Here is a 15,784-nt window from a genome sequence, read left to right as displayed (position 1 = left end):
GTTTATTTCAGGCCGGACCGGTTCTCTGCATCTGTTTTTTCATAATATGGCAGACATTTTTATAGAAAAGTTACAGTTATTACAATATCATCAATTGCTTTCAGAGGCAAGAAGTGAATAACGTCTGGATTTCGAGGAAACAAAGGTTGTCCAAATAGAGAGTATATATATATAACTTGGCCAATTTACCCCTGACAAAGTTTTGACCAATATGAGCGAAAGCACTGGCAAAAACAAGAAAGGTGAAGCTTTGGGAACCTAGAACTATACAATGTTAAAAGTCAACGAAAATTTGTTTTGAATTAAAAATGAAAATGAAATTGTGATTCTAAATTGAGAACTGGTAATGTCATCCGCTTAAGCCGTATTTAATTACGATTACTTCAATCTAAATGTTGTTTATTGCAATCAAAATTATTGAGACACGTAACCAAAATTACGTTAGTGTAATTACTGGTTTGTAATCGTAAGGTTTGACTGTTTTGGAATCAAAACTTCAATCAATTTCAAAACATTTTTTTTCCCTTGAAGGTGCACAAAAATAATTATCGTACTTCTGAGCATTGAGCCAACTTAGTTAGACCCCAAATATTTCATTTTAAGAATGTTACCTCGATATTGGAAAATGTCTGTCAACTCATTAAGTGATGTTTTGTTCAAGACAGGAACAATCGATTAGAGGTGGACAAATGTCATTCAATTTTTCAGAACTTTTTACTCAAGGTTGCTTATGTCGCGTCCTGCACGAAATGTGGTCAGCTCGGAAAGTGAAATTAGTTTTGCCCCCAAGTCATTCCGCGGGCATCTTTGAACCCTCCCCCCTGACCCCAAGAACCAAGGTGATAAATCGTCGCTAAAAGTGAAAATGCTCATTTAAATTAGAACGCAGTAGTGTCGAAAAATCAGGGGGTCTAAAATCAACTAACAAGAACCCTAGGCAAAACATATTTTGATTGGCTTCTCGGTATTGAGTGATTCGCTCTCGTTCACAATCGGAACTTTTTTCGAACTTGTTTAGCCTGTTAGCTACTTGTCGAAGATTTGAATTAATTACTAAGCTCTCTTTTGATTTCCAATTATTTGGTCTTATAGCTTCAGTTTTCAATGACTATTAATTCATCAAGAATGTGACCATCTCTTAAGATATTGCTACAACTGAAACTTGCAATGGGTTTACTCAACGAAAATAACGTTTTACTGATTATTTTCATCCACGACAAATCGTTATTTCCATTATCCTCATGCATTAAAACATATTTGATTTAATTAATTGAATACCTATTAACAGGTCAAAAATAGTTAGCAACATGGTTTTTTAAATCAATCACTTATCCATGCCCAAGTGAAGAACTATTCATTCATCAAGCATCTTATCAATTTTTGCTTTTACAATTAAGCTATCTAACTAGGATCATGGCCAATACGCTTAGTTCCATTGGAACGAAACAAATGCTGACAGATGTCGCGTTCCATATAGAACAGAGCGAAACGATCCCACTTTTTGAGAAGAGCGCCTCCTACCAGCTCTTTTCGGTAAACCAATGCAGAGAAAGAAGGTTCTTCCTTCCCTTTCAAAACTCATGCTTGCTGTCACTTTCAGTCATAAACATGCATAAGGTCAAGGTTTGACCTTATCTTTTCCGGGAAGCCAAAGGTCTGGTGGTTCGCATTGATTTGATATGTGCCAAAAAAAGATAAACAACTATTTTTGGATGATATCATTGATAACTGGGGTCTAAGCTGCTTACATTATTCAATAGTATGGGCTCAGTATTATTTGTCACAGCCAGACAAAGTTAATTGATGTCCCAAACACTTGAATGAATCTCTGAATTTGACGGCTAGATCCGATAAAAATGAATTCTTGGAATATTTTAAGTAATGTCCTTCTCAACTAAAATAACCCTCGAAATGAGCAAGATGCTGCATAAACTGTTTAAACATCAATAGTATTTTAGCTTTGTTACCATTTCTGAGACCAACGACAAATAAGGTTGATTTTCAACTTCATGAAAAAATACGGATCAACGGAGCCTGAGTAATGCAAGGTACAGCAAGGTTGGAACTAGAAAGGCAGGTGTAACTTCTTACACATGAAATTTGCCCTGTTGTCAAATTTTCTATATAAATTAAAGATCTATCATTGAAAGAGGGTAAAAGAGGCCTATAAAGCAGCAAGGTCACGATTGAAAAATTGACTTGGTCAAAAAATTAGTGCCGTAATGTTCAACTTGTAAAAGATGTGCCAGTTTGTGTTTTCTTCATACTTCATCTATCACATTTAATGCCTATTTGAGTTGCAGGAAAATGGACCAATTATTTGTGTGGTTTGAAAAGTCAGCTTTGCCACCAAGTTTGAAAATCTTATGCTTTTCGTGTCCGCTCTTCAATGGCGCAAAAGGGGTGATTTTTACTGATGGGATCAAATAAATAATCACGGGAGGTTGGGACTAGGGCTACCAATTTACATGTTCAGTGGCATATGTCATGACCAGAGGAATATCAGAAACCCGTTAGTTAGTCACAAAAAGTAACCCTGATTTTTCTTCGATCAAACCAGGGTTACCTTTTAGCTCCAAGCGAACCTTTTACCTGATGTTGCAAACGACTGGTGCTTACATTTTCCTAGCTTACTGGCAACCCTGATTTTGAAAATTTATTTGATTTCATCACTTGGTGATTTTCAATTCCATTGGCATCTGGCAAAAAGAAAAGAAATCTAAGTCACATATTATTTACATTTGTACCTTTATTGACCTATTCTCTTGAACCATTTCTACCTTACGAGCAACGATCTGAACGGTTCACATTTCAAAGTAGTTGGAATGCCGACAGGCAAAATTCAACAAGGTCCTTCGTTCCCCAACACTTTCATTGAAACTCGTAAGCAATCAAGCTCATTCCTCTCAGCCTTGTGTGGGGTCGTAAGTGCCAATCAAGCAATAAAACTTTATTATTCTCCTGTTCACCTTTCAATTGTTCTGCATGTGTGGATCTACCCTTCTCCAAGATCCTCCTCCCCTTCAAACGGGGGAATAGAGGAACTTTGATCCTGCATTTGGGGGGGGGGGCTGCGAGTTCCATGGAAATGACACGTTTTCTCTTGATACGTTGATGAGAGAACGACAAGAACCCACATGCCCGACCCACCCTACTCTCGTGTGCTCGCTCGTAGCTTGGCACAATGGCAACGAGGGGAAGAAATGTCGTCAAATGGGTGTTCCATTTTGTCTGAAAATCACGACTCGCGATCCCATTTCTGTAGGATGAGGGGTTCGTTTATTACCGAACTAATTGGCCAAACTCGGTGTTGGCAAAAAAAGAACCCAACTGGAACCACCCCTAATGGTGCAGTTTTCCTAGACTTGTTTGTGGACACATTCCAGAGCTTATAGTAGATGAAGACAGAGGCCATTAAACAATTGTGCTCTACCAAGACCTTCCCTCACTCTTAGTTGTTTTCGAAATGAGTCAGCTTTTTCCTTGAGGCTGAAGCGAAGATTAAGTAGATCGGTCAAAGCTAGATTTTGAATGCTACAAAAGCATCATTCCAATTGGCTTATAGGGGGAAAACAGATGCTGGTTAGGCGTAATCGAAGGTCGAGGCCTTCTTGTATTGTGTCTGTAAAGGGCCTTATCACGCCCCACCAAGCTCGTCTGGAAAAGGGAAATAAATCCCCGGGTTTTGGCTCAAGACAAGAACTGGCCCCTCCATGTGTATGGCTCAATTGCCAACACTTAGTGAATGGAAAGCTTACCCTACAATAGCTGAAGAGGGGTTTAGGCATTAGCATCCTTATACTACGCAGACCTTCGGAGATCTACCATCACTGTTATTGTTTTCATGTCTTATGAGTAAACATTTATTCGAGTGATTAAAGAAGAAAACAAGGGAAGTAAACGCTTTTCTTACCCGAAAGATGCTTGATGGGCTGAAAGAAGCCTGAATGCTTCCTTCGTCCGGGATGATCCTGAGTCTCGTCCAAGATCGTCCATTGGGTAGGACTCAAATATGGTTGGTGGAGGCCGGTAGATTGCATTGGTTTATTAATGGCCGTCGATGATACCGGAGCTGGACTACTTGCCGAGTGGACCAGTGTGGGTGGATTCAAAGAAAACCCTATGCCAGTCAATGAACCTTGGTCGGGTTTGGTGGTCTTAAGTGAATGCACAGTTTCCAATATCGTTCCGCTACTTTTAGCCCGATTTTGAGCCCCATTGCTAAACATGGGCGGAATAATCGCCGCTGAGATTGCAGGAGGCTGGGCGAGTTCGAACGGTTCATCTTCATCTGTAAACTCTAGGGGCAGTGATTTTGGAGGCTCTGGGTAGGATGGGGAAGGAACAACGATGGGTGGAGCACTGGCCATGGGGGCTAAGGGCGTGTGAGCACTCACTGCAGGAGATGTAGGAGCAACTTTTTGCGGCTGTGCCGACACGTGGCGATGTTTAGGCCCAGAGACCGATCGCCGAAGGTTGGGTGAGCTCGAGGTTCTCGTTCCGGCCGATCGACGTGTAGACAGCTGTTTAAACCGGCTGAAGTTGGACGAACCAGATGTGACAGGAACAAATGGGTTTTCACAGCCAGAGGCCTCTTGTTGGGAGCGCTTCCTGTCTTTGTCGGCTAAGTCTTGGGACGACATGCTTAGGGGATCTTTCCTTTTGATAGACCAGGAAGGGGATGTGGAGTGAGTTTTCAAAGATTGTTCTCATGTCGCTATCAGTAGTGAGTGTGTGGCGTTTTCTTGTCAATGGCCATCCATCATATCAGAAACCACTGGAATATGGACGAGGATCCTTGTGATGTGAAGATCGAGTAGACGCGTTGCTCTCTTCCGCAATTGAGGCTGGTCTCAAGTCGCTACAACTAAGTATTTCAAATTTTAGCTCAATCAAACGACTGAATCAAAAGTTATGCCCTCTCAAAAATTACTGCATAATTCTTCACAGAATGAATGGGTTAGCCCTCTTGTGGTAATTGATAACCAGAAGAGGGCTAAATCATTCCGTCTCTACCCTTTTATTAACCGTACTTTGAGAGAGTAACACTTTTGTCCCCTATCGTTAGATTTAGCTGAAATTCGAAATATTCAGTTGTAGCGACTTGAGACAAGTCTCCCTTGAAAAAAATGCAAAGCTGGCATCCCCGTCCACATTCCAGTGGTTCATGTTCAAATGTATAGAACCCGAAATCGGTAGAATTTGAAACCGCAAAGCTATCCAAGTCAGGAATTTCTGTTTTACACACATCGAGCTGGGATTTCAATCATTAAGTACTACGGCTTTTATGTTAAGTATCCTCCTTCAACTGGAGTGTAAGCCGGATATTTAGTGGTTCTCCTTAAAGGAACGAATGTTGAAGGGACCATTTTTTAAGAAGAAAAATTGTAAGAGTTCGAGATATGAATGTATTGTTGATTTGGAAAGAACTCAACCCGTTGCTGTTGTCAGAGCTGTGCCAATCTTCTTTGAAACATAATTTATTACCCACCCCTTGATTTCAAATGTAACTGGTTGCCATCAAAATTGTTTGATATTCAAATGCAACTCGTTACATTTGCGATTCCTTACCAATACTAACGTAAATAGATTATTTTTCCAAAATCTGGCCAATTTCATGAACATTGCTTTTGTAAGACAAGTTTTTGACCAACGTTGGCGGAATCACTGGCAAGAAAAATGAAAATAAATCATGCTCTGAAAGAGCTAGCATCCGATCGAATACATGTTCTGGATTACCAGAGCTTGCAATACAGATAAGAAACATGTAATCGCAACTTAAAAGCTAATTCAAGCAATGCACATATTAAGGTGCAATTCATTGCGGGAGTAATTACATCACAGGTCTGGCTATTTTGACGACGATAAAATTGAATCTTACACTTAGTCTATGATTGCATTGATCAATACAATCTCATCTACCAAGGTGTAATTCATTCCTAGCATAATGACTTGAAATGTTTCAATTACAATTATATCTCAGGTTTAGCTATTTTGTAGTTACGATATAATGGAATCCTACTCCTAGTCCCTGGTTGCATTGATACCAGTATGCACAAAATAAGCCTAAGGTTGGATGTTTCGTAATCCATCTTGCTTTGCAACGTGAAGATGGATACCAAACCTGCTTTTCAGGCATGCGCACATCTTACGTGACACGAAGGTCTCAAATTCAAGGATTTAGGGTCGACTCTTTACAACAAGAACGTTCTCGACGATGAGCCAGATTGCGCTTATATCATAATCATCTGCCTCTAGCCCGGCATTACATCTACAGTACGTACATAGTGGCTCATTTCTTGCCCTCAAGTTGTCGTATGGAAATGAAGACATCTCCTCCATGAAACCAACTCCACGTGGGAAAATTTTAGAATGAAACAAATTCCGATATTATCAAATATCTTCGCATCTTGAAGTGCATTTATGCCATCATGATCAAGTTAAGAAAAGGCATTTTGTTGTGCATCAGGTCCAAAGTCATGATATTGACGACCTTGATATTGAGGCTGTAGGCCAAGAAAGTTGAAAATTCCCACTTCTCATTCGCAACTGAATTGCATTTGGAAGATATTTCTTGAATGCGACTACCTCTTCCAATTTTGAGCTTGAGAAAATGAGATTCCTTTTCATATTCTCCCAAGGTCGGCAGCTTATGGCTGTCTAATCTTCCTCAATAGACGAATAAAAAAATAAAAACCCTTGATACTCGGACAGCACGTTTACTTTCAATCCGATCATTGCTTCTGCCGATGCAACATTTATTAAATGATAAAACCAAAAGCCGCAACATTTTCATTCCGTGTAAGTGAGAAAGAGAGTGCTAGGGAATGGTTGAATGATGGCTGAAATATGTATGCATATTATCCAATGCTCAAATGATAAACAAAGCGCTTTGAGTATCACCTACAATACTGTACCTAAATATACTGCACGTTGATGTACGTACGTGGACCCCATTTCTTTTCCAAGAACTCCATACACATTGCAATGACGGATGTCCTTATAAAGTAAATGGAAAATATTATCGGTATACCACTCATAAATTCATCCTAGTACACTCTATTACATTAGTGTCTACATGCTTTGTGCTTATGATTAGTGATGGGTTTCGAATCGGAAAAACAGCTATTTTGCTTGAAGAGCCTCTGTTAGGGCTCCTAATTCAAACCAAAAAAAGGCACAGAAATGAAAACCCAAGATCAAGCAACGAGTTTATAGCACCCCTGGTTGTGAGACCAAGAAAGGCTGGATCACGGTGTTGATATTGTTTCTGTGCCTTTTTCCCTCTTGATGGGAGCCCTAGCCTCCTTGATGATAAAAAGCTGACAGTCTGGTTCGAAATACATCACTACTTATTACCGTGTTTTGGTTCTGTACATATTGTTGTTGTTTTGAATACTTTTTTGACTTGCCTTTCCATAGGTAACCAGTTTGTTGGTTGACAATGATTTTGTATCAACTTTGAATGAGGGTTTTTTCATGACAGGAGATTTCTAATCTCAAAGTTTAAAGAGCCTGGATGAGTTTTAATCATGGTAGTTTCTGCCACGATTATGATTATGGCCCAGCTTGGTTGACTCATATTCTCATTTTACGTGAACATACGCGTGTTTTACATGTCACGGTTAGCAACATAAAATGCACTTAAAATAATCGATCAAGGTGAGAAAACATCAAAGTCGTTTTAAAGTGACAAACATTCAAGGTATAAGTATAAATGTTTACAGATTGTCATCATGACCGAATAAGCTCCCTCATTTATTGCCTTGAAAACCAAAATGAACGAATATTAACCTATCACGCAAACCTTGTGTCGGTTTTGGTGTCGGAAAAAGTCTACAATGTGAGACCAAAATGCATCAAATGAGGTTGAATTAAGGGCAAACGCCCTTATCGTGCCTTTTTCCATTTCTAGATTGTAAAGTTCAATAAAATATTGAGAGCAAAAGTACACGGGTTGGAAAAGGACTTAGTGAAAAATTCAATTTCGATGGCCTTTCTCTTCTCTCTCTTTTCCCCCCTCCAAGTCCTCGCTCTTGTCATAATAACCAAATAGAGCTACTAGGGATGTACCAAATTTGTGATGGTCTAATTTAAAGGGATGGTTAGAGGTATTTGGAGATTATATTTTTCTAACTGCAAAGTGTCTTTGGAAAATGCAAGTCTTAGGTAGGCCAATTTAATTTTAAGATTCAAAGACGTATGTTTTTAATTCCGTGTAGTCTTTGGGCTGTCATGTCAAAAAATGTTTTTTTCATAAAAAATGAATCTGCTGGCAAATTAAAAAATCTGTAGTAAGTAATGAAAGTCTTCAATCTTTTGGCCCTTTACTTTGTCGTAAAAAGCTGAGATATGTACAGTTCCTTGAATAAAAAAATGGATGCTGCGAGTTTCGTTCCGGTTTCCCGCTAAATCCATCTCATCACTAATAATCACCCATGTGTTTTTCCTTTGAGGTGAAGTATTGGTCAGAAAAATTTCCCTCAAAACGAAGAAAAGTAAACCCCGACTTGGAGGGCTTTTGATTTTGACCTCTTGACCCTCTTAGTAAGTATCCTCCTTTGTCTCATCTTCAAATAGTACCTTGAGTCGAGATTGCAATCTGGTCAGGGTTCTTTGAAAGACTGAAGGCTCTTGGCTGGTAATGCGGCAAGGCTCTTTCACCCTACAAAGGACCCACAGATCTTTTTTAATATGTAGGTCACGTCAAATTATCACTCCGTTCGAGATAGTGCCCACGATTTGAACACAATGAATCACGAAAGGGCTCTTTTTCGGGTCCGATCACGTCGATTAAAATACGAACTTCTAGAAATGTGGACTGTGAACGAGCTTCCCGCCAAATTGCCCTGCTCTTGGTCATAACGACTCTGAGCTTCTTTTCGAATTGAAGTGAAAAGTAAGAAATGTAGATCTCCTCAATTAAAGGCAGGTCATTCTTATATCATTTACATGCAAAGCCGATCGTTTCAAAGTTATGTTGTCAAAAGCTTATGTAGCTGACCAAGAGCAGGCCGAAAATTCGAATTTTATTTAGTGTTTACTACATAACTCTGGCCATAACTCCTGAGTTCCCTGAACATTGCTTTGGGCTCAAACTTGGCCAACTTTATCTATTCATCAAGGTCTTGCGGTCATGTGAAATGCTTATTTCGATTAAAGCAAACGGTTAAGGGGATAATAAATTCTTATTTCCGTTCGCTGTCCACATCTCTTGAAGTCCGTGATTGAAACAACTCCATATCTAAAAACACTCTGTTTGGAACACATCGTCCTTTCTGTCCATTTCGATGTCCTCCAACTCCATGACGAGGGTCAAATGAGTTGTGGTATTGCTCGGCACAATTCCCAGGGTTGATAAAGTTCTCTCAATGAATCCTCAGAAAGTTCTCATCAAATAGACAAGAGAGCCAGAAATGTGGGCGGAGGCTGTCCTCTCGTATTCCATCAAATAATTAAGTATAAGCCACAGATTTGGGGGAACGGGGAGAACAAGAAAAGGAAATTCTCTGTCATCATCATTGCCAATGGACATTTGCAATCATTTGTTTTGGGTGGGGGAGGAGAACAAGGGAGGGTTGGAGTAAAAGGGTTGAACGTGCACATCGGAAACAACGCCAGCTCATCCGTTTGTTTTCGCTAAAGCATGCCTCTGTGTGTCTGTGTGTGTGCGTATTGTTCTAGATTGTACCTCAAAATCGGAGAAGATCGCCCGCACATAAATCATTCATATTGCACAAGCTAACTGGACGGACTGACTAGATGCCAGATTCCGAGTCGATCTGAGGTTGGAAACATGTTCTTGTCCAAAGATTTTCTTTACTTGAGAAGGACATGCATATGGATGGAGTACCAACTACCAACGGAGAGTAATCGTTGGGTCTCCATTTGTCTTTTCCGTGTTCCGTGCACCTCTGAGGCTTTGAGACCCGTGGATGCAGTCGGTGTTTGGTCAATCCTCACTCAGATTGATGAAACAAATATCAATGATGTCAGGCAGGATTTATGATACACCAGGAGGCATTTGTTTCAATTAACTTGGATGTAGTACAAACACGAGTAAGGTTCTTATTTAGAAACTATGATCATTGCTCTGCAGTTGTTGGATCTTCTTATAGATGATGAAAAGTGAGCTTGACCGTCTTTTCCCATCATCATCTGATCATCATTTGGCGGAAATTGGCGTTAAAAGTTCGTGGTCCCACATGGCGGGATCCGTCGAGAACCCAAGATCATTTGGATGCGAACGATATCTTGAGCAAAGAGCCCAATTGCGTTTGAGTGTACTCTCCCAATGAACCGTTCATTGAATAATATACCCGGTATGTATCTGATTGTCCCCAGGGACGAACATGATTATCACTCGTTAAGTATGAACATGAACGAGTTGTGGATTCTGGTCAAGTTGGTTCCCACTCCAACGAGAGGGAAATGGGGACATATTTTCAGGTCAGCGAGCCTAAGATAGATTGCGGGAAAGATTAGGATGTTGACAAATGGCGCAAATGAGAAATGGACTAAAGACCATCTCCTACTACTGTAGTATATGCGGTGTATGTTGCGGGCAAGAACGCAAGAAATGACAGAATTGCATATGATCCATTCAAGGGACGACAAACTTGGCAGATTCGGTGATCTTCAGTTAGTTTGGTTGTGTTCGTTATGGGATATTATTTCTCTCTTCTCAGAGCCTCAAAGCACTTGTTCCCGGTCTCTCTGAGAACTTGGTCCCAAAGTATTTCCAAGTGGAACATCTAGGACATGTGCAGCGATTCAAAGGAACCAGAACCATGACAAGGTCACTTGTTCTCTGTCCTCGGTTTGCCTTATTTTGACTGGTCTTTGATCTCTATCCGACTTTAATTCTCCTTTGATGCTAAGGCCGTTTCATTGTCCATACTATAGTACGATTTCGACCCCTTTTTAGCAAAATTGGCGAATTATTGGATGATTGCTATTACGATATTGTATCTGTTGTATCGCAATTGCCTGATTCTTCGCGTTTGTTCGTGCATATTCAGTGATAATTTGCACATTACCGCAAGAATTCCCCTTCCTCTCGTTAGGGTGACCGTTTTATTTTCTGATGAGAGTGGTTTCATTTCCGGAAATGAGGTTCCATCTTTCTCCAAATTCACTTTGCCTTTTGTCACCATTTACTTAGCAAGGAAGAGGAAGGAAGATCTCGGTTGGCAAAGGTCGCCAAGAGGCTAGTTGTTGAATGGAGAATGGGCCCACAATATGTGGTTCTTTTGACTGGAGAACAGGAAAAAGGAAGGTAGTTTATGCAAGACTTGAGACAATTCCTCTGAATTGTCAGACAGATAAATGGACCAAATAGTAACCAAGTCGACAAAGAAAGTAACTACTTGCTCCCGGTTGTTGGCACAAATTCAATGGATACTTGAGCTGTGCTCGCTCTTCTTTGAGGCATTATTGTCAACAAAGAAAGGGTGAGAACGTTCCAGACACGAACGGAATGGAATCGTCCAATTTTTGCTCAAAGAAATTCTGGGAAAGGACTTAGCCGCTCGAGATTTTGACTCGCTCATGTGGGCACAATTCCAGGGATGATGTCTGTGATGTTGAGCTTAGACACGCCTTTGTCCTTTGGCGTTTCATTCATCTTCCTTGGGATTAGAAAAACATGATCCAAAAGTTGCCTTGAGAGGTTCACATTCCTGATCATGCAAAGGTAACCAGCCACACAGAATAAGGATAGATTAGAGTATCATGCTCCATTTTCAGCGTGATGAAAGTCAAAAAGTGTCATGTCTAGATTATTCTAGATATTTCAATGGCCAAGCCTTCTACAGATCGTAGATCGTGCCAATCACCATGGGATGGTTCCCTTTCTTTTCGCATTTATTGGATCAACAGCACCCTCATCCTCCAAAGTCACCCTCTTTGTTGTTCTACCCTAATGAGAATGAGCGAGAATCTAGGGGTGAGAACATATGATGAACATGGATGATACACGTCCGAAGGGAGAGCAAAGTCTTTATTGGCCTTTCTTTCTATTCTTTTGTGATATTGTTGACGGAAAAAAGGTTGATGACCTTGACGCTAACACTGTTCCAGGAAAAATTCATTTCCTGTTTGGACCATTTTTCAATAATAGTTCTCGGGGACGTGGCAATTACCTCACCAACAACAGTCTCCTGAATCGTTTCAAGTTTGCGAATTTTTTTTCTACAAAAGTAACATCGCCAAGTTGGTGGCAATGATCAGACAGAGATGATCTTGGATCCATTTTGTTTAAAAACTTATCTACGTATATACTTCAATTTTAGGGGAGTAATATGTGGGAGACAATTAGCAGAACTGATGTATGTTCTGATATCGAGATGGCAAATATGGCTTGATAGAAAATCAAAAGAAGCCCAGTCCGGTTTTGATATTGAAGCAGCATACCAAGTTTTGATATGTTCGTCAACATGATAACAGTAAACAGATAAAATATTCAACTTTGGTATTGAAAAGCCAAAAGGGTTGGCGAAACTGTTACTTGGTATGGTCTAAACGTTTTGTTCTTCAAAGGATTCAACTGAATTGAACTTTTCTGTTTGAACTTGGGATTTCTGTGGTAACGCCAAAACGCCATGCTTTCCTCGCAAATAGGAAATGAATATCTAAAAAGATACACATCAGACAGATGAGATCGCCTCAGGTATCTTCCATATATCAAGATCTTCACGTGAAAACTAAAACCTGATATCTTACTTTGTCACGTATTTTGGACATTGAGAAATGTTTGGCTCCGTTTCAAACCCGTGCTAAAAGACGTGCTTTCTCCTCTCAAGACAATCTAAAATCCCATAAGTGGCTAGTTAGCCGATCCTTTTTTTCCTTTTTCAACCCTCTTCTGCCATCTCTGATGTTCCCCAATCCCAATTTTCCAATAACAGCTCTATATCTATACTTCCCAATTTCATTCTGATACTGAATGAGACAACCATTTTTTACCATGGATTGCCGGGGTGCTCATCCCTGTCAACCAAGTCTCATGGTGTTCTGAACCCTCTCTCTCCTTGGTCAATCGTGTACTCTACTGTAGTCTCCCAGGAGACTCAAAAGAGGGGTTTGAACTCCAGTACTCCAGTGTGCAACCCTCCCCTTGTCATAAAGGACAAAGCAATTGTGTGTCACATTAAGTGCAACAAACACAAATCCAAAGATAAAATGAAGGCACGCCCTCTTATCGTGCCACAACAGATCAGTCTTTATTGTTCCATCATGCCAGCCACCTTGCACCCCTGAATTCGAGGTGAGCATCTAGATGCATCAGGAACATTAAGGAAAAGGAGGAAGACGGTTTGGAACTGAAATCTCAGACATTACCATTCCTGCCACGAATAGAAATTGGCGGTGCCAGAAATGGTGAGCAATGCTTATACAGCATATTCGCAAACGGCCAATATCAGGGATTGAATCCCAATGAGAAGGATCATTAATATTCCGTGGGAAGATCTCGATCAAACATGTGGACCGCGGAACAGATCTTGACCTTTTTCAGTTTCCATTATCGCGTTCACCTTGTTGCTTTTTTGAGTGAGTTCCTGACTCTTTCTTTTCAACTAGAGGGATGAATCAAGAAAGGTGCAATTCGCTTTGTTGACATTACAAAGCAAACAGATAGTTTCAAGAAGACAGAGCAGCGACACAGTCTCACTCAGATTTGCTCAGCAGCGAGTCTAGTTTTTTTTTTCGGTAGAAACGTTGAAAATTTGGAAGACCTGTTCCAATTTGATTAAAGGTCTCGTGGATTGGACGAGCCTTCTCGTGGCTCGTTAGATTCAAAGGATTGATCAAGAAAATCCCGTGCACGATGATGCAAGATCTCTCTGAGGTGGTAGGTGGTCTTCATATTGGGAATTAACCCTGATCGATGGAGGAATGCATGAAAGGAAGGGGTGCATTTTAAATCAGGTCAATTATTCTGTTGTTCCATTTCCAACCACAGCTATGCAACAAACTTAGAGTTGCCAAAGCGTATATGGAACAATCCGATAAAAAGTTCCATGGCGTAGAATTTGACTAAGCTTTTTTTTTAAAGGGGAACCAATCAGGTACGTCTTTTCAGAACACAATAAGATAAGGACATGTAGTAACTTTTTTCAATTGCCAAGACAACTTGTTGAAGTCCAGAGTTTTGGGGTAGTTTAAGTGTACTTCACTAAGTGTAGCTTTGTCTCGTTTGAAACTTTTTGCCTGGCTCAAAGTTGTTGGAAGACACATTCTTAACACTTTTTGTGGACACATTTGCAGAGCGCATATTGTCACAAGATGGCAAAATATGAAACCTGTCCAAAAAATCGGGCAATAGTGAATTTTCCTAGTACTATTTTTCTTCATACAACATTGTGCATTGCAAAAGAAAGGTAAAGCTTGAATGTAATGATAATGATGAAGATAAAAGCGAGTCAGACTAACTGCTCTTCAATATGAGCTGAACCACTCGAACGGATGGAATCAGATCCCAAGGGAACATGGTTGCCGTTTTACGGTCTGAGAACACTTCCGAATTAGTAAACTGACGAGGAAATTTGAAGCTGGGACTAGTCTACGGACAAAGGCGGATGCATTATGTATATAAACCGTGGATTTCTATTCCAACCAACTTAAAAATAGGAATCCACGAGAACTCATTACATTTGGTTGTTTGAAGTTGTCAATTTCATGAGATGGAGCTTTGCCTAACCAACCTTGTTTCTATGGCGAAACGAGGACTTGGTTTTATATGAAATTTCATACTATTCATGTGTTTATATTGGGCATCGGAGTTGCAAGCTACTATTCCAATTCTAATACTTTCTGAACCGCTTCTGATGTTTTATGGGAACAATGAAGATCGCGTTTTGAAAGTGGAGCATTGGAACTTTGATCGTCTGCAGACAAAGCGAAGCTAAGACGGTTTGGAATTGAACAAACAACAAAGTATTTTGCTAATATGTTACAAAAGAACATTGCAAACTAATTAGTCTCATCATTGCAGATTTGCTTTTTAGAATTTCCCGTGGAAAGATTCAACCAACAAGTGATCTAATCAAGCTAGACGAAAATAAGCCACCCTAACTAGGCCTATTTGAATTACCATTTTGGCATTAATCTATAATTACTATACGAAGCTGTACTGTTTTTGCGAGAGCGTTTATAGTCCTGCTCTTGGTCATTCCCTTTTTTGAGAGATTGGAGACTTGCATTATGCACTCTTTGGCAATCCTCAGTTGATCAACGTGCAACAGAAAGGAATGTTAATATCCCAACTTGATTGATACATCTAGTAATGCACCAACGAACAAATACCATACAGTGTGACAAAAAAGTTTTGAGTCCATTCGTATTTTCCCCCTCTTTTATTGTACTGACCATGAAAGTGATCTATGTATGTGGGTTGAAATAAAGATGATCACGAGACAAAACGAGCAAGTAAATGGATTGATTTCGTGACTTAAGAATGCTGCTGCTATCTCCATGGGGTCAAAACTTTCCCGTTATATTGTGATCAGTGCACAAGGGGGGTAGGGATGAAATGAGCGGAACAATTTCATCCACAAGCACAACTATGGAAACAGGGGGATCCAATCCATTGATTATGTTTTCAACAACACGAAAAATATCTGGTTCGAGATTTGAGACTTGATCACCCAAAGTTGCCAGACGTTAGGCTGGAATTCTATTCTTTGCCAAAACTTTCAAATACGATTACAAAGTGAAAAGTTACGGCCAGGAGATCTTTTTTGTTACTACTTTTGACAGCTTTGGCACATATGTGCTCTTTTGA

At 40.1% G+C, this 15,784-nt stretch overlaps 1 protein-coding gene across 3 annotated transcripts in view; it reads right to left on the bottom strand.

Moving 5' to 3' along the window:
* Positions 1 to 15,784, bottom strand: part of LOC131889269 (band 7 protein AGAP004871-like) — an 83,629-nt gene that overhangs the window by 55,310 nt on the left and 12,535 nt on the right. Inside the window, exon 1 of one of the 3 annotated variants that reach the window (XM_059238347.1) lies at positions 3,914 to 5,002. The exons of the other annotated variants lie outside the window; for them this stretch is intronic. Coding sequence (XP_059094330.1) covers positions 3,914 to 4,643 — 730 coding nt within the window. The 5' untranslated portion in view covers positions 4,644 to 5,002. Of the gene's footprint in view, positions 1 to 3,913; positions 5,003 to 15,784 lie in introns of those variants that run through there. 3 annotated transcript variants of the gene reach the window in all.

Source organism: Tigriopus californicus, chromosome 10, assembly GCF_007210705.1.
Source record: "Tigriopus californicus strain San Diego chromosome 10, Tcal_SD_v2.1, whole genome shotgun sequence".
NCBI lineage: Eukaryota > Metazoa > Arthropoda > Copepoda > Harpacticoida > Harpacticidae > Tigriopus > Tigriopus californicus.
The sequence above is the reverse complement of the archived record's forward strand: the minus strand, read 5'-3'. Positions and strand labels throughout refer to the sequence as shown.